General features: G+C 32.3%; 1 protein-coding gene across 1 annotated transcript in view; it reads left to right on the top strand.

Moving 5' to 3' along the window:
* The first annotated feature begins 350 nt into the window (after positions 1-350).
* LOC139504319 (melanopsin-A-like) overlaps positions 351-19126 on the top strand; it is a 93084-nt gene continuing 74308 nt past the window's right edge. The window contains exons 1-2 of the mRNA XM_071294387.1: positions 351-755; positions 1565-1691. Of these exons, the coding sequence (XP_071150488.1) occupies positions 351-755; positions 1565-1691 (532 nt within the window). The remainder of the gene's footprint in view (positions 756-1564; positions 1692-19126) is intronic.

Genomic DNA, 19126 nt, shown 5'->3' with positions numbered 1-19126 from the left:
TCGAATCCTAAGAAGAAATTGATTTTGATAAACTTTCGTCTTAATAATGTTACATTATTTGTTTATTTTTCAGGTTGAAAACTGTATCAAATGAAACAGAGAACATGTCTAACAACACTTCAATACTAAGCATAAATAATCATCACGAATCAATAGCTGCACAGACTCCTTCCTGGTTCCATGTTACTCTCGGTGTTGTTCTTCTTTTAACAAATCTTGTAACTGTAATTTCAAACAGTTCGGTTACCTATGCATTGTTGGTAAAAGATCGAAAACTTCTGACCAGATTAAGTGTCTATATTATTGCAACATGTTGTTTGAACTTGTTAACGTCCACGTTTGGCACGCCAATGGTGGTGGCGTCATGCTTTAACAAAGTATGGATGTTTGGAGAATTCGGCTGTACTTCCTACGCCTTTTTGATGACGTTTGGAGGTCTTGCATCAATGCTTCTTTTGACTATGATTTCTGTCGATCGGTATATATACGTTGTAAAACACAATTTATCTAGACAACAACCAACCAAACCAATTATTATCACTTTATCTGTATGCCTTCTCATGACTTTTGGTTTCAGCATTAGTCCTTTACTTGGGTGGACCAAGTACACGTATTCAGGAGTTGGTACCTCATGTGCAATAGATTTAGCAACAGACTATAACAACGGGCAATCATTCGTAATAACCATCTGTGTTATCTATTTCATATTACCTGTTTCTCTGATGATATTTGCATACGGGTCTATTTATGTAAAGGTGTGTACAAAAAGAGGGCCATTCAAACTCATAAATCAAAACTTAACCGACAAATCCATGGACAAAAAAAGATAAATTACACACAATAATACACAAAACACAGCATAGCATAGCAAATTAAAGATTAAGCAACACAAACCTACCAAAATATAAAAGCAAAATAATGATTTTTTTTTTTGGATAATTTATTATTTCAACACTAAAATTATGATTTCGCTTTGATAATATTGTCTAGTTATTTTCGATTGATAAGTTTGAATGTTCCATGGGAAAACTGTATGAATACATATTTGGCTTTGAGCGTTCCTGATGAAGGTAAATCAAAACAAGCGCTTTGAACGCACGAAACTGATAACGTGTTCTTTTCATTTCTTTCATCTTTTCCGAAGTTCATCCGTTTTGAAATTACGGCGGAGTGTAAATCTGGAAACTAACCGAAGGATTGACAATGACTAAAACAAATAAGGTTTAGTATGTTAAGAGATGTTAATGGCCATTTTTAATGCCGATTTCTTAACAAGTGCATGATTTATTCGTTAATTAATATCAATGGTTTTATTAGATAGGTAGCTCTAAAATAAGTCTGCTGTACCAGAGTAATACTTTTACTTTTTTTTGATAAATTATTGCGTTCTAAACATCTACTTTTTAAAAAAATCAATAACATTTTCGGTATATTTTTCTGCTGAAAGAAGAAGTAAATAACTTAAAAATATTCGATGCTCTTGTTGTTGCATTTGTTGTCATAATATAAAGATCGGGAATTGCTGAATGTATCCTCATATATCCTTATGTTTCTCCTTTAATAGGTGTCGAAAGAGTCCAAAGCCAATTTGGGATTCAGTCGGAGAAGGACTTTCGTGGTAAGCAGGCAAGAGTTCCAATTGAAATTAACTATCGAACAAGAACTTGCTGTAACAATTACCAGTATTATAGGTTAGTCTTTAATCGTTTTTGACAATTTAAATTTAAGGAGCAAAAAGTTTATGTATATGTCAATGAAACCTTGATCATATACTACTATTGATACTTTTAGAAGTCAATTGTTGTTTACATAGAAGGCTTGTCATTTGGTGATTGAAAGTCACATTGGCAACCTCATCACCACTCATTATTTATATGCAGCCGACAAATGAGTTCACAGTATATCACAATAAAAAAAATCTCGAAACATTGCAGAAGTCAATGTTTTTGTAGTGACTTGATTCAAACCATATTCTTTAATATGTATTTTTTGGATCATGATTTTAGAAATTATTTAGAAAATAAAACTGTAGCTCCCTCAAGTAAAGTGAACAAGAATAGCTCTTCACAGGTCCTAACTCGTATACGTACTTGTCGTTGAGCGATAAACGTAGTCATCATAGATAACAGGATTGCAATTATATTTGTGTGCCAGGCGTGCTTTGTCTACAAAAGATTCACACATTCTTGTTGTCATTTTTTCTTCTAAATTTGGCAAAAGTCTAGAAATGATTCCAAAGTTGTAACACATTTCTGTCATTACGAATAAAATACCAATTCTTTGTCAAAGCTTTAGCGTTGAACTTTTGCTCTGGTCAAATTGCATTCAGGTACATAATGTAATAGTTGTCTTTTGTTCTACCTTAAATTTTAATTAGATGAAATGCCTTTATAAAGTCAGGAATATAACAGCTGTGTTCCATAGTGTTTGAAATTTTGAATCAGCCATTTATTAAGTCTTTTCTTTTCATAGGGGTTTAGTTTGTGTGATATTTGCTATATTTTGTTTTTCATTTGGGGGAATGTGTGTCCAATCTTATTCGATTATCAATATACAGAGTATGTGATCATGCTTTACCACTTAACTTCATCTTCAGTTCATAATTGTCTACTATTTTATTAAAAAACAAAAGGGTAAGGGGAGATAACATAAATTATCTGCAAGACTTGTGGTGTGCTTCCAGCACTTCTGTCAGCCACACAAAATCCTCCTTCTATTTGTATATCTCAATCTAACAATAGTGTCGTGGTGGTACAGTAAACTTCGTAAGAATCTGGCAGCTTTTATGAATTAAGATATATATGATGTTTTCATTTTTTTTAGGTTTCTTTTTAATCTGTTACACTCCATACACATTTGTACTTCTGTTGAGAGTGTTGATTAAGGATGTGGAAATCGACCCCATTGTGATGGCGATACCGTCCATGATAACAAAGATTGCCGGAATTTTTACACCGTTCGTTTTTTGGAGAAAAAACAAGGCATTTCGAGAACATATGATGAAGATTTATCCTTGTTTGAGATCCAGACAAAAAGGACATGCCGCTGAAAGTTTTGAGCAAACAGCAGTTACAAATGTACACATCAACGACAAAACAACAAGCATGAATGGAGCTGAGGCAAACGAGGGCAATAACTCCAAGCAGTGTCATAATAGAAAATGTTCACTTATCAAAAACTAACCCACGACAAACGAGGGCAATAACGCAGAGCAGTGTGATAATAGAAAATGTTCACTTATCAGAAAGGAAACCACGACAAATGAGATAACTGATCGGACTAAAATAGCACCAGATAATTGTTCTAATATTGCTGTATACACTGTAGATAAATCTGATATTTACGAATATCGGAAGAAACCTTCTTTTTCGAGAAATTTTGGGAAATGTTCAGTAAGTATTACAGACACATTAGATGCAGAGAATATTATGAAAATATCTGCTGTTTAGCACAATTATAAATTTGCAACCTTCCAGCACATTTTTACCGCTCTTCTGTGATTAACAGATAGTTCCGCTTGAACTACCGTAGATATTTGCACATTTGTACTTCTGTTGAGATTGTTGATTAAGGATGTGGAAATCGACCCCATTGTGATGGCGATACCGTCCATGATAACAAAGATTGCCGGAATTTTTATACCGTTCGTTTTTTTGAGAAAAAACAAGGTATTTCGAGAACATATGATGAAGATTTATCCTTGTTTGAGATCCAGACAAAAAAGTGCATGCCACTGAAAGTTTTGAGCAAACAGCAGTTACAAATGTACACATCGACGATAAAACAAGAAGCATAAATGGAGCTGAAGCAAACGAGGGCAATAACTAAGAGCAGTGTGATAATAGAAAATGTTCACTTATCAGAAAGGAAAACACGACAAATGAGATAACTAATCGGACTGAAATAGCACCAGATAATTGTTCTAATATTGCTGTATACACTGTAGATAAATCTGATATTTACGAATATCGGAAGAAACCTTCTTTTTCAAGACATTTTGGGAAATGTTCAGTAGGTATTACAGACACATTAGATGCAGAGAATATTATGAAAATATCTGATGTTTAGCACAATTATAAATTTGCAACCTTCAAGCACATTTAACCGCTCTGCTGTGATTAACAAATAGTTCCGCTTCAATTACCGTGGATATTTGCCTTTAATCAAAATAAAGTAACGGATTTAAGGAGGGTATTGAATTAAAGCCGATATCTAGCGCCTATGTATTTGTGATCGATTGCATCTTTTCTATTATAATTTCATATAGATAGATAGATACGTTATATCTAAAAATTAAATACAATTTAACAGAGAAAAATACAACATGAATACAATAGTTTAGGTAAACAAATGCAGTACAAAATTCTAAATTGAGGTACACAATTATGATGCATGATCTATTGCTGTCTGAGGCTGACTGTGATATCCATGTATCACCTATTACAGTGGTACATTGTATATAAACATGTTTTTTTTTGTATTATTATATTGAACAACATCTAATCTACATTTTTTGAATCGTTACGTAATTTGTTTTTGAAATATCAAAAAAACTTTGTAACTTTGGTGATACTTATAAATTTCGTACACAATTAGTTACACAGTGTGCAATTGTCCTAATATGAAAATTTATCCGGTCAATAAAATTCGTATCGGGTGAGGCGAAGAAAAATCAAAAATATAAGGAAGCAACTCAATTTTTCTTTTATTAGGTCAATGGTATAAGAGAGATAATTCCAATTGACGTCATAAATAAGAAAGATAATTCTGATTGACCTGATAAAAAATTGTACTGAAATTTTTTAGGACAATATCAGCCAATCAAACTTTCAGAAATTACTCTAAACCAGGATAATGTGTTTTGCAGAGTTTTATATTATGCCATGTTTTAAAATTTTTTTCCTTACTGTCCTTATCTGTTTCAGAAACGTATGGGCAATTTAAATGTCCATACCATATGGTTGAATTGCCATTTATTATGACCTTTTTAACCAATCATTACGATTTGGTATATCACTTATCACACTGCTTGCAATAGATTAACAAACGGTAAATTGTATATCAAATTATCATGTGAGAAAATAAATGTTATGATGAACCGGCATATAATGTTTTAAAATAAAATTGATTGTTGTTTGTATGGATTTTATTCGTGTAGTAAATAGATTAATGGAAATAACTTAGAAAACAGTAACTGTGTACCCTCCTATAACAGTTACATGCAATTATGACAATTCAAAAATATACCGTATTCAGGTATGAAATTGTACTCTGTAGAACTGCTATTATGTATGTAATAAATACAACTAAGTTTATAGATATACTTATTGAATATTTTTCCATAAATATTCAATGACTAATTTGAGGGATACTTAATTGAAGCTGTAGATTGAGTAAATTGTTAACAGCAAAAGTGCTATAAAACTTTGATTAATTAAGAAAAAAAATATGACAATTCAACAATTTAGACAAGGTTCTTAATGTATATAATCTTAATTATTTTGTATTGCATTATCAAATATAGACATATCTGAATTAATTGGAATCAATACTTTTTGAAATGAATCAAAAGCAATAGAAAAGTGAAATAGATTGCTGTGGGAAATGTTGAAGATTTGTTTTTGATTTTTTGTATATTTTTTGTATATTTTATCGATCGTTAAGCTACCTTAGCTAGCATCCTTTGTTACTTTCATGTTTGTCACCCATCTTACTGTCTTTATTCCAGTTCGTGATCATTCGGTTGTTAGCTTGACTTTTAGCAGGGTTTTTGTCGTATGATTTACTTTTACGACATATGGCGTGGATTGATAAATGGGAAGCACGAATGTACAATTTATCATACCTTTGTCTGTATATATTGATTTTCCCTGCTCAAAGTCAGTAACCTATAATTCCGTGGTAGTCGTTTGTTGGAGTGTTACAGAATTATTTGTCGTTAAATTTTGTGCATACATTAGGCCGTTATTTTTCTCGTTTGAATAGTTTCAAATTTGTCATTTCGGGGCTTTTTATAGCTGACTATGCGGTATGGGTTTTGCTTATTGTTAAAGACCGTACGGTGACTTATACTTGTTAATATTTGTGTCATTTGATCACTTGTGGAGAGTTGTCTAATTGGCAATCATACCATGTCTTATCTGGTTTTTTTTCTTTGTTGCTTTATAAGAACATTTATTTTGAAGAGTCGAGTGTTGATGGTTGTTAAGTCATGTTCTGTGTGATAATTACGTCTATTGTCCTTCAATTCATTATGAAACTCGCCATGATACGTGTGGTTATTTTCAACACCCTTATATGATATCTCATCGGATTTTGTCTAATGCTTAGTCCGTTTCTGTGTGTGTTACATTTTAATGTTGTGTTGTTGTTCTCCTCTTGTATTTAATGAGTTTCCCTCAGTTTAAGTTAGTTACCCCGAATTGTTTTTGTCCACAAATTTACGAGTTTTGAACAGCGGTATACTACTGTTGCCTTTATTAATTGCAATTTAAATGACATGCGTCAGAAAATGCTAATCTTCTGCATTTATAAATGCTTCCTAGCTTTTTCGAAAACAAACATGAAGCTCTTCGAAAAAATAACTTGAACAAAACAAGTATATGTCATGTATGTTGCTCTACTTTAACATGTTAAAACGTTTTATAAAATTGTTTGCACATTTACTTGAACCATATTCCTTGAATAAGTTTGAAGTAAGTCATTGCATTTCCCGTGGAAATCTTTCACTTTTTTTGCTATATGTTATTGGTTTTATGCATTGGTATGATGCACGATAGCTGTTTACTACCGCTTCATCTTGTCTCGTTTAAAATACTTATCTCATATAAGGGTATCACCAGCCCAGTAGTCAGCACTTCGGTGTTGACATGAATGTCAATTATATGGTCATTTTTATAAATTTTCTGTTTACAAAACTTTGATTTTTTCGAAAAACTAAGGATTTCTTACCCCAGGAGTAGATTACCTTAGCCGTATTCTTTTGGAATTTCGGGTCCTCAATGCTCTTCAACTTTGTATTTGTTTGGCTTTTTAACTATTTTGATTTGAGCGTCACTGATGAGTCTTATGTAGACGAAACGCGCGTCTGGCGTATAAAATTATAATCCTGGTACTTTTGATAACTATTTACACCACTGGGTCGATGCCACTGCTGGTGGACGTTTCGTCCCCGAGGGTATCACCAGCCCAGTAGTCAGCACTTCGGTGTTGACATGAATGTCAATTATATGGTCATTTTTATAAATTTTCTGTTTACAAAACTTTGAATTTTTCGAAAAACTAAGGATTTTCTTACCCCAGGAGTAGATTACCTTAGCCGTATTTGGCACAATTTTTTGGAATTTCGGGTCCTCAATGCTCTTCAACTTTGTATTTGTTTGGCTTTTTAACTATTTTGATTTGAGCGTCACTGATGAGTCTTATGTAGACGAAACGCGCGTCTGGCGTATAAAATTATAATCCTGGTACTTTTGATAACTATATAATAGCTAACCATGTCTCCTGAGTTTGATATTTTCTTGTCATTTTGAAATATCCAAATTACCCGAAGCTGCACATATGCGTTAAAGATACTATAGATAACGTGGCATTCATAGCTTTACATGATCTTGGTTTTGTATTTTAATATTGCAGTTTTTCTAATGTAACAATAATACCAAGAAGAATAAAGATTAATTTTGTGATAGATATTCAGGTCTCTAAATATTTCATAGTACAAGAATGGTTTACATCCCAGTCAGAAAAAAAGCAAATAAAATTTGTAACTTCTATTTTGTCCGCTACACACGCTTCATTGATGATATATAGTAATGACTGGTTGGGTTGACATATAAATTATGTTAGCCTGACAGGTTTGATTATCATTGCATATTTTAAGATACCAATCTGACATCATTATGACACACATTGTGACATTTTATGAAAACTTGTAGTCTTATTTATTTTTAACATAGTACCAAATGCCCTCTACCAACATGACTAATGCACGTTGAGTTAAAAAAAAAAAACACACTACAAATGTATATAAAAGATCAAATAGTTATCAAAAGTACCAGGATCAAATTTAGTACGCCAGACGCGCGTTTCCTCTACATAAGACTCATTAGTGACGCTCATGTCAAAATATTTATAAAGCCAAACAAGTGCAAAGTTGAAGAGCATTGAGGATCCAAAATTCCAAAAAGTTGTGCCAAATACGGCTAAGGTAATCTATGCCTGGGATAGCAAAATCCTTAGTTTTTCGAAAAATTAAAAAGTTTTGTAAACACGTAATTTATAAAATGACCACATTATTGATATTCATGGTAACACCGAAATGTTGAATACTGGGTTGGTGATACCCTCGGGGACGAAACGTCCACCAGCAGTGGCATCGACCAAGTGGTGTAAATAGGTACCAAGACTATAATTTAGTACACCAGACGCGCGTTTCGTCTACATAAGACCCACCAGAGATGATAATAATACAGTAAAATTTGAATTTAACATTCAGTCAAATTTATGCAATACCAATCCGGACAAGAGCACGTTAATTGCTACATGTTTTACGTAATATATTATTTCACTGTGCAGAGTGTTGTGGCATTTTTTCTGCTGTATTCTTGATATTTTATAATATTGCAATATAAGTGGGAGGTTTGGAATAGCCATACATCCAGATCAACTCAATAATTCCAAATATTGCGAAACAATGGTAAAATTTTTATAAAATTTAACATCTTAAATTTGTAAATGTATTTTGAATTAAGGTATGAATAGCAAATATGCAAACAATAAATGGCCGAAGGATATCAAAATCTTTGATCGTATTCACGGCTTTGTCTATAAATATTTATATTTTTGGTTTAACAGCTCTGCAGTAAGTTTAGGATTTTCGAATATTTTTAATTACGCATACATTGTATATTGTCGAAAAGCGTAAACGAAACTGTTTATTTGGTACTGTTGATGGTATTTAATCAAAATAATTAAGAGGGTCGTTAATAACGAACAGTAACTTATTCTTAAAAAAACCCACTTTTATTTGATCTGCTTTTTTAAAGAGGATTTTTTTTTATTTGTTTTGTGAATAACTGTGTAAGTTACAGTTATTTTGTTATAAGATATTTGAAAAAACCCAACACACACACACACAGAACAGCGAATCTCAATCGTTCCCATGGTTACAATGAAGGTCATACAGACAGACCCAATAGGAGATAATCATTTTAAACAGGCTTGTCTTTGTGAAACATTTATCCCTTCAGATAGTGAAATATGAATAGACTTTAGAAAAAAAAATACTAAATAAAATCACAAATGTCATTTAAGACAGTTTTATTGGGGAGAAAATAATCAGAGGAAAGTGAAAATACTTGTTTGTTTCTATTTTGCGCCTGTTTGTTAAATAAAATAAAAATATCATTGAGAAAAAAATCTTTTCTTTCTTACTTGCTATATTGAGAACACTAGAAATGCAACAACGAAAAGACAAAGTGTCGGTTTCTAAATTTCCGAACGTTTCTTAATGCTAACCAAATTGGACAGATTTAAGACAGAGAAAATATATCGATTTAAACAAAACAATAATAAACAAAATTAATTGATAAGCAGGTTACCTTCATGCATATTGGCAATTTGTATACAGGTAAATGATTAACAGCACTCTTTCATTTAACAGATCATACCAATATCGCATTATTATATTTAGCACTCAAACCATTAGTTTGTCATTTGCAATTAGTAGATTAATGTATATTAATATGGTCTATATATAAACTCATCATAGATACCAGGACCAAATGTAGTATATACATGTACGCCAGACGCGAGTTTCGTCTACAAAAGACTCATTAGTGACGCTCGAATCCAAAAAGTTAAAAAGGCCAAATAAAGTACGAAATTGAAGAGCATTGAGGACCAAAATTCCTAAAAGATTTCCCAAATACAGCTAAGGTAATCTATGCCTGAGGTAGAATAGCCTTAGTATTTCAAAAAATTGAAAAATTTGTATACAGCTAATTTATAAATATATCCATATCAATGACAATTCATGTCAGCACAAACAGTGCTGACTACTGGGCTTTTGATACCCTCGGGGAAATAATTCTCCACCAGAAGTGGCATCGACCCAGTGGTTGTAAATGTTGAAGTAAATGAGCTGTATTGTTCAATATCGGTTCTACTTTGAAATGTAAGATGTGCATTCTTGATCTTTGCTTTGAAAAGGTAAATACTTTCAGTAAGTTAAAAGATGAATTAAGTTTGTAGTAAAGATATTATATATTTAACATAGATTTAATTTCCTATCTATTCTTTCAAATTCATTTAAACAATGCTTTTGATTATTTCGCTGGTGATACTTAGATATAGTCTCAATGTCTGTATGTCCGATCCTTTGTCCGTCCGTCTATACGACCATGCATACACTTTTTCGTCACTACAACCCATACTATATGGTGTATGTATGCACCGTCTCCAAACAAACTGTCACAGAATCTAAACCAAATAATGTTTTAGTATACCCAAAAATGTATTTTGATTATGAATTATAGATACAATTAAAAACCACTTGTTCAGAAAACCATTGAACGTCTTTCCATATGAATGAAATTTCGATAAGAAGATAGTTTCTTCATACTGATGCTATAAATAATGGTTAAATTATATTTTTGAGTGATATAAGGGAGATAATATAAAGCTTCCGGTGAAATTAATGTCACTTCCGGTCTCATATGATAGCTTCTTTCACACTGATTCCAAATATATATAGTTTCTATATACTTTTGTATGTAGAATGGGAGATAATTGGCCACTTCCGGTTTGTTGGAAGTCATTTTTAGTCTTCAGTTACCAGTTTATGTATCTATATGACAAAATATAACCTCGGTCAACTGTTTATGAGTTAAAAAAACATACCGACAAATTTATTGTGTAGGGGTAGATAACTCCTATAAAATATCATCGAATCGCTTCGATCCAAATTAGTCAAAAATTCCTGAGGATGTAACGAACAATTTATAAAAGGAATTTTGTCGCTATCTTTTTTTTGTTACGAAGGAGATGCACACACATGATAAACAGTGAATAGGGAGATAACTCTTACAAAGAAAATGGTTTGCTTTAGCAGGGTGAAATTTAAAAGCTCATAAACTATACGATACCATATGATAAATATCTAAGCGACATATTGCGAAACAAACATTTATCGCAAGAACAAAATTTGGCAGAAGAAAAAAAAAAAATAATCAGAAGAAAAACAATAAGTCTTTCCACAGAAAAGTGGAAAGACTTAATAATCAGAACAAAAACAATAAGTCTTTCCACAGAAAAGTGGAAAGATTTAATAATCAGAAGAAAAACAATAAGTCTTTCCACAGAAAAGTGGAAAGATTTAATAATCAGAAGAAAAACAATAAGTCTTTCCACAGAAAAGTGGAAAGACTTAATAATCAGAAGAAAAACAATAAGTCTTTCCACCGAAAAGTGGAAAGATTTAATAATCAGAAGAAAAATAATAAGTCTTTCCACAGAAAAGTGGAATAATAATTATCAGAAGAAAAACAGAAAAGTAGAAAGACTTAATAATGAAATTATCTGAAAAAAAAGACTTTTTACCGGCTAAAAAATTCAAAAACTATATCCTGGTTTCAACTATTTCCTGAAAGCGTATATGCACCTGTGAAAAACTGTCAACCGGTCAATACATGTAGGTTTAAAAACTATCAACCCGTTAATAGCCTTAAACGGGAATTAATGGAAGCAGCAAATATTCCTGACACTTCCAATTGGCTTTTAATACTGCTAATGTGCTGATCATTTGGCGTACGGTCAATGACTATATTTTGCAGTGATTGTGACTTTAATAAAGCGTTTAAGTAGATATATCTTTATGACGCAAGTAAACAATTAATTTTGTCTGAAATGTATACGTCATCCGCCTTATATTATTATTAACAATGGTTTACCCCACGTATTTCATTTGGAAAGAGTAGCAATACCAATGTTTGATATTTGGCTTCCGAACTTTTTTCATCTGAGCGTAATTGATTATTCTTGTGTGGACGAGGCGAACGTCTGGCGTATTAAAATTTAAAATTTGGTACTTTTTGTTACCTGTTATTCGTGTGTTTCTCTGTCCTATATGTTTTCCGGAGCACCTGAGATCACCCCTAGTTTTTTTAGCGGGTTCGTGTTGTTTATTGTTTAGTTTTCTATGTTGTGTCATGTGTGCTGTTGTTTGTTTGTCTTTTTCATGTTTAGCCATGACGTTGTCAGTTTGTTTTAGATTTATGAGTTTGACTGTCCCTTTGGTATCTTTCGTCCCTCTTTCCCGTTTTTTGTATTGTAGTCCTGTCATTTCAATGTTATATTTAACATTGCCAGAAAAGCGGGAGGTTTGGCAAGCCACAAAACCAGGTACAACCCGCTATTTTTTTTTAAATGTCCTGTACCAAGTCAGGAAAATGGCCACTGTTATATTATACTTCGGTTCTATGTGTGTTACATTTTAATGTCGTGTTTCTGTTGTCCGTTGTGTGTCGTTGTTCTCCTCTTATATTTGATGCATTTCCCGCAGTTTTATATTGTAACCCGGATTTGTATTTTCTCTATCGATTGATGAGTTTCGAACAGCGGTTCACTACAGTCGCCTTTAATGATAAATAGAGTAACAACATAACAATAAATATGTCAGATATATTATATACCAGTTACTTTCTGTTAAATAAACACGTATTAATAAGCTATTCGGACCATACAATTAACAGTCTCTAAACCCAAAAAAAACAGAAATTCTTGCTTTTTACTTCATAACCAGTAAATACATGTACATGTTGTTTTTTTCACAATCTTCATGACTGTAACGCTTAATTTACGAAGACATCTTTGTATCTTTAACTTTTCCAAAATCCTTACTACCATTAGGGGAAATTTTCTCTCACTCTTCACTATAAAAGCCTATTGTTTGCCCCCTTTTTACCCAAATATGCGTGCCATTGCAAAAAGCTCATCATGTTAACACTAGTGTATACATTCATGTTCTCTTTTTCTCTTTCAGGTCTTATCAGATTTTGATGAAATAAATTATAAATTTACAATATACTAGAACACACCCGTATATCGCGGGTCCGTGACTAAATTAAAGTGTATAACTATGTGCAAGCCTTATTTTAGTATTAGTATTGTCATCTGATTAAGTCATGCTGATTATAAGATTTTTTCTCTGCTTTCAAATCTTTCTGTTTGAACCCGTCGAACTGGAACTTATCAATTATTGATAATATTAATCATTTGGAAAACAAAAGGTCCTGGAATGGAGTATTTTTTAATCAACAGCATTGTTCTATATTAGTTATAAATATTGAATTCTTTGATTCGCTGTTTAACGTCATGCCCGCTAACAAATTGAAAACTGTACCTATACGCCTTATTTTAGTCCAGATTTTTAGTATTCGTATTGTTATCTTAGAAAGTCTAACTGATTAAAATACTACAATAGGTAACAATTTGACAATTAAGTAGTGTCAGCCCTGTGATTATGACCCGTGTAATACTATATAGCATATTAATCCTGAATACACCGTTTGGTGGCGCGCCTGTCAGATGCGGAACGTACAGATAAGGTAATCGGTAACAGGTGAATATACTATTGGTATCGGTATCTGACTCGACCCGGAACTTCGTAATTATTGGCAATGTTAATTACGTGGAATCTGGTACCTTTGATAACTATTATGAAATAAATATTCTTAACATTTACATACAACAATAAAAAAGAAAGCAAAATTATTCGTGAGTATACATTTAATATTTATTTTTACGTTGAAATATGATTTTTAAAGAATAATTAAACACTGTTAGAAAAATTCAATCCTTTTTATGAAAGACTGTTTTCTTATTTTCATACGAATCGAAATTCTTTCAGACACAAAAAAACAAGGTCATTTAATTTTACACAGAGTAATATTGAAAATATTTTTTTTTCTCTTAACTGTTTTGAGGTTGGATCCCTTCATGTTGTCGTCCTCACAAATTAAGGCAAATACAGACATACAGCGCCCACCGTATCAATTTTAGACTATTATTTCATATTTTACTGTATCTGCCCTCCGAGATATTCATGATATTTAATTTGTAAATTCACACCTTATCAGCAAAATAACATCTTCACCTGCGTATAAAACAATAGTGGTCCGTCGTCTGTCGTCGTAAACTATTTAAAAAATCTTCTCCTCTGAAACTTTAAGGCCAAATACCTTTAATCGTTAACCAAAAGTTCCCTAGGATATCTTTTTATATATTGTATCTGAAGTTTTGATCAATCCACAAACATGTGCGCCATGGATAAACATAGATTATAGGAGTCAAATGCAGTTTTTGGCTTATATCTTTAAAAAAAATATAGCTTTTAGGGCATATCTGACATAAGGTAAAAATGTAAATGTATGCAATTGGTCAAGATCTATCAGCCAAGAAATTTGCAGGCAAATCGCACAACCCATTGTTAAGTTGCTGCAACTTAATTAGAAGTTTCAAGGACATTTTAAAGTTTTTTGTTATTATCTTGAATATTATTATAGATAAATATAAACTGTAACCCTCAATAATGTTGAACACAGTAAGATCTTCAAAAAAGTTAATATTGACCAAATTTATCAATCGTTCCCATAAGGACTTATTGCCTTTGAAAGACAAATTTTCACCATTTGCTCATCAATTTGCTAATATTTAAGTATCTTCTCCTTTGAAACTATTGTGGCTTATTCTTCTTTACTTTAAATTAAATTTTCTTTAGGAATCTGGTTTATGGATTGTATCCGAATTTTTGATCCATCACAAACATAGCCACCAAGGCTAAAAATAAAACATAGGGTTCAAATTCAATTTTTCGCATATATCTGAGAAACTTAAGCAATTACTAGATAAAATCTGTCAAGGGTAATAATGGTCAAGAACTATCAGCCCTGAAATTTTCAGACAAATCAACAACCCATTGTCTATGTTTCTTGATGTACAAGGAAATAAAATTAAAAAAAATATACTAGATTTATCTATGCTGATTTTTAAAGTTTAAAAAAAAAAAAATGTGTAAAACTAGCTATTTAACGATAAAATTTGCAGTGTTTCGTTATTCTGAGATATCATTGAAGAAAAAGATAAACTGATAACAGCAAAGTAAGATCTACAAAACCGTTAATCTAACAAAAATTGTCAATTGATTCATTAAGGAGTTATTGCCCATTTATGACAATTTTACACAAGTTGTTTGTTATTTTTCGCCTCTATTATTGGTAAAAGAACGAGAAAAATCATTCATTCGGTCGATTGAACCTAACAGTATTCAAGCACATGGATCCTGCCAAACATGCAAAACCTGTCTTGTTTAATGAAAACAAAACGTTGGTAAATTTTGTAAAGAGAAATTGTAAAATATATTAGACGTTGAAATTGTTTATCGATACGATAAGTACTATGGTACAAGTACTATGGTGGTGATTTCCTTGATCAACTGTTTTCCATATATTTCATAATACAGGTTTTAAGCGCTCTTTGAAAAATTAATGCACATGACCATCTTCATAATAAATACTACACCCCTAAGATAAATACACATCATGCCTTTCGAATCCTAAGAAGAAATTGATTTTGATAAACTTTCGTCTTAATAATGTTACATTATTTGTTTATTTTTCAGGTTGAAAACTGTATCAAATGAAACAGAGAACATGTCTAACAACACTTCAATACTAAGCATAAATAATCATCACGAATCAATAGCTGCACAGACTCCTTCCTGGTTCCATGTTACTCTCGGTGTTGTTCTTCTTTTAACAAATCTTGTAACTGTAATTTCAAACGGTTCGGTTACCTATGCATTGTTGGTAAAAGATCGAAAGCTTCTGACCAGATTAAGTGTCTATATTATTGCAACATGTTGTTTGAACTTGTTAACGTCCACGTTTGGCACGTCAATGGTGGTGGCGCCATGCTTTAACAAAGTATGGATGTTTGGAGAATTCGGCTGTACTTCCTACGCCTTTTTGATGACGTTTGGAGGTCTTGCATCAATGCTACTTTTGACTATGATTTCTGTCGATCGGTATATATACGTTGTAAAACGCAATTTATCTAAACAACAACCAACCGAACCAATTATAATCACTTTATCTGTTTGCCTTCTCATGACTTTTGGTTTCAGCATTAGTCCTTTACTAGGGTAGAACAAGTACACGTATTCAGGAGTTGGTACCTCATGTGCAATAGATTTAGCAACAGACAATAACAACGGACAATCATTCGTAATAACCATCTGTGTTATCTATTTCATATTACCTGTTTCTCTGATGATATTTGCATACGGGTCTATTTATGTAAAGGTATGTACAAAAAGAGGGGCATTCAAACTCATAAATCAAAACTTAACCGACAAAGCCATGGACACAAAAAGATAAATTACACACAATAATACACAATAATACACAAAACACAGCATAGCATAGCAAATTAAAGATTAAGCAACACAAACCTACCAAAAATATAAAAGCAAAATAATGATTTTGTGTTGGGATAATTTATTATTTCAACACTAAAAATCATGATTTCGCTTTGATAATATTGTCTGGTTATTTTCGATTGATAAGTTTGAATGTTCCATGGGAAAACTGTATGAATACATATTCGGCTTTGAGCGTTCCTGATGAAGGTAAATCAAGAAAAGCGCTTTGAACGCATGAAACTGATGACGTGTTCTTTTCATTTCTTTCATCTTTTCCGAAGTTCATCCGTTTTGAAATTACGTCGGAGTGTAAATCTGCAAACTAACCGTAGGATTGACAAAGGATTGACAATGACTAAAACAAATAATGTTTAGTATGTTAAGAGATGTTAATGGCCATTTTTAATGCCGATTTCTTAACAAGTGCATGATTCCTTCCTTAATTAATAACAATAGTTTTATCAGATAGGCAGCTCTAAAATAAGTCTGCTTAACCAGAGTAATAATTTTACTTTATTTTGATAACTTATTATGTTCGTAACATCTACGTTTTGAAAAATCCATCGCATTTTCGAAATATTTTTCTGCTGAAAGAAGAAGTAAATAACTTACAAAATATACGATGTTTTTGTTGTTGCATTTGTCGTCATAATATAAAGATCGAGAATTGCTGAATGTATCCTCATGTATCCTAATGTTTGTCTTTAAATAGGTGTCGAAAGAGTCCAAAGCCAATTTGGGATTCAGTCGGAGAAGGACTTTCGTTGCAAGCAGGCAAGAGTTCCAATTGAAATTAACTATCGAACAAGAACTTGCTGTAACAATTACCAGTATTATCGGTTAGTCTTTTAATCGTTTTTGACAATCTAAATTTCCGGAGCAAAAAGTGTACAGTCCTTGGACGGTGTAAACTTCCCACTTACATACGCCATTACACCATACACCATACACCATACACCATTACACCATACACCTTGTACCATTATACCATACACGTTACACCTTTTCACCATGCACCTTACACATTACACCATACACCATTCCCAATTCTATCTACACGATCCGAAATTACCCATAATGCAATTAAATTTCAAATATTTAGATTAATTTTATTGTTTATGTTTACAATCCGAACAATTAAAATAAAAAGAACTTCGTTTTCAACCAATGAAATGTTGTACACCGTTCATTCACACGATTCCCGATCGCATGTTACACAATCACATCATTCCTCATACACCATTACACCATTCCCCTTACACCCTACACCATAGCACCATAAACCTTACACCATTGAACCATATGCCATACACCTTACACCATACACGTTTTTTGGGGAAGTTTATTCCACCCAAGGGCTGTATGTATATGTCAATGAAACCGAGATCATATTGTACTATTGATACATAAAAAAGACTTTTAGAAGTCAATTGTTGTTTACAAAGAAGGCTTGTCATTTGGCGATTGAAAGTCACATTGCCAACCTCATCACCACTTATTATTTATATGCAGCCGACAAATGAGTTAACAGTATATCACAATAATAAAAATTCCAAACATTGCAGACGTCAATGTTTTGTAGTGACTTGATTCATACCATATTCTTTAATATGTATTGTGTGGATCATGATTTTAGAAATTATTTAGAAAATAAAACTGTTACTCCCTCAAGCAAAGTGAACCAAACAAAAATAACTCTTCACAGGTCCTAACTTGTATACGTCCTTGTCGTTGAGCGATAAACGTAGTCATCATAGATAACAGGATTGCAATTATATTTGTGTGCCAGACGTGCTTTGTCTACAAAAGATTCACACAGTCTTGTTGTCATTTTTTCTTCTAAATTTGGCAAAAGTCTAGAAATGATTCCAAAGTTGTAACACATTTCTGACATTAACCAATAAAATACCCATTCGTTGTCTAAGCTTTAGTTTTGAACTTTTGTTCTGTTCAAATTGCATTCAGGAAATAGTAGTCTTTTGTACTACCTCAAATTTCAGTTAGATGAAATGCCTTTATTAAGTCAGGAATATAACAGCTGTGTTCCATTGTGTTTGAAATTTTGAATTAGCCATAGTCTTTTCTTTTCATAGGGGTTTAGTTTGTGTGATATTTACTTTTTTTTTCATTTGGAGTAATGTGTGTCCGATCTTATTCCATTATCAAAATACAGAGTGTGTGATCATGCTTTACCATTTACCTTCATCTTCAATTCATAAGTGTCTACTCTTTTATTAAAAAACAAAAGGCTAAGGGGAGATAACATAAATTATCTGCAAGACTAGTGGTGTGCTTCCGGCACTTCTGTCAGCAACACAAAATCCTCCTTCTATTTGTATATCTCAATCTAATAATATTGTATTGGTGGTCCGGTAAACCTGGTACGAATCTGGAAGCTTTTATAAATTAAGATATATATGATGTTTTCATATGTTTAGGTTTCTTTTTAATTAGTTACACTCCATACACATTTGTACTTCTGTTGAGAGTGTTGATTAGGGATGTGGGAATCGACCCCATTGTGATGGCGATACCGTCCATGATAACAAAGATTGCCGGAATTTTTACTCCGTGCGTTTTTTTGAGAAAAAACAAGGTATTTCGAGAACATATGATGAAGATTTATCCTTGTTTGAGATCCAGACAAAA

Source organism: Mytilus edulis, chromosome 14 (genome assembly GCF_963676685.1).
Source record: "Mytilus edulis chromosome 14, xbMytEdul2.2, whole genome shotgun sequence".
In the NCBI taxonomy this organism is placed as follows: Eukaryota; Metazoa; Mollusca; class Bivalvia; order Mytilida; family Mytilidae; genus Mytilus; species Mytilus edulis.
Note: the sequence above shows the minus strand (reverse complement) of the source record. Positions and strands in the feature narration are given on the sequence as shown.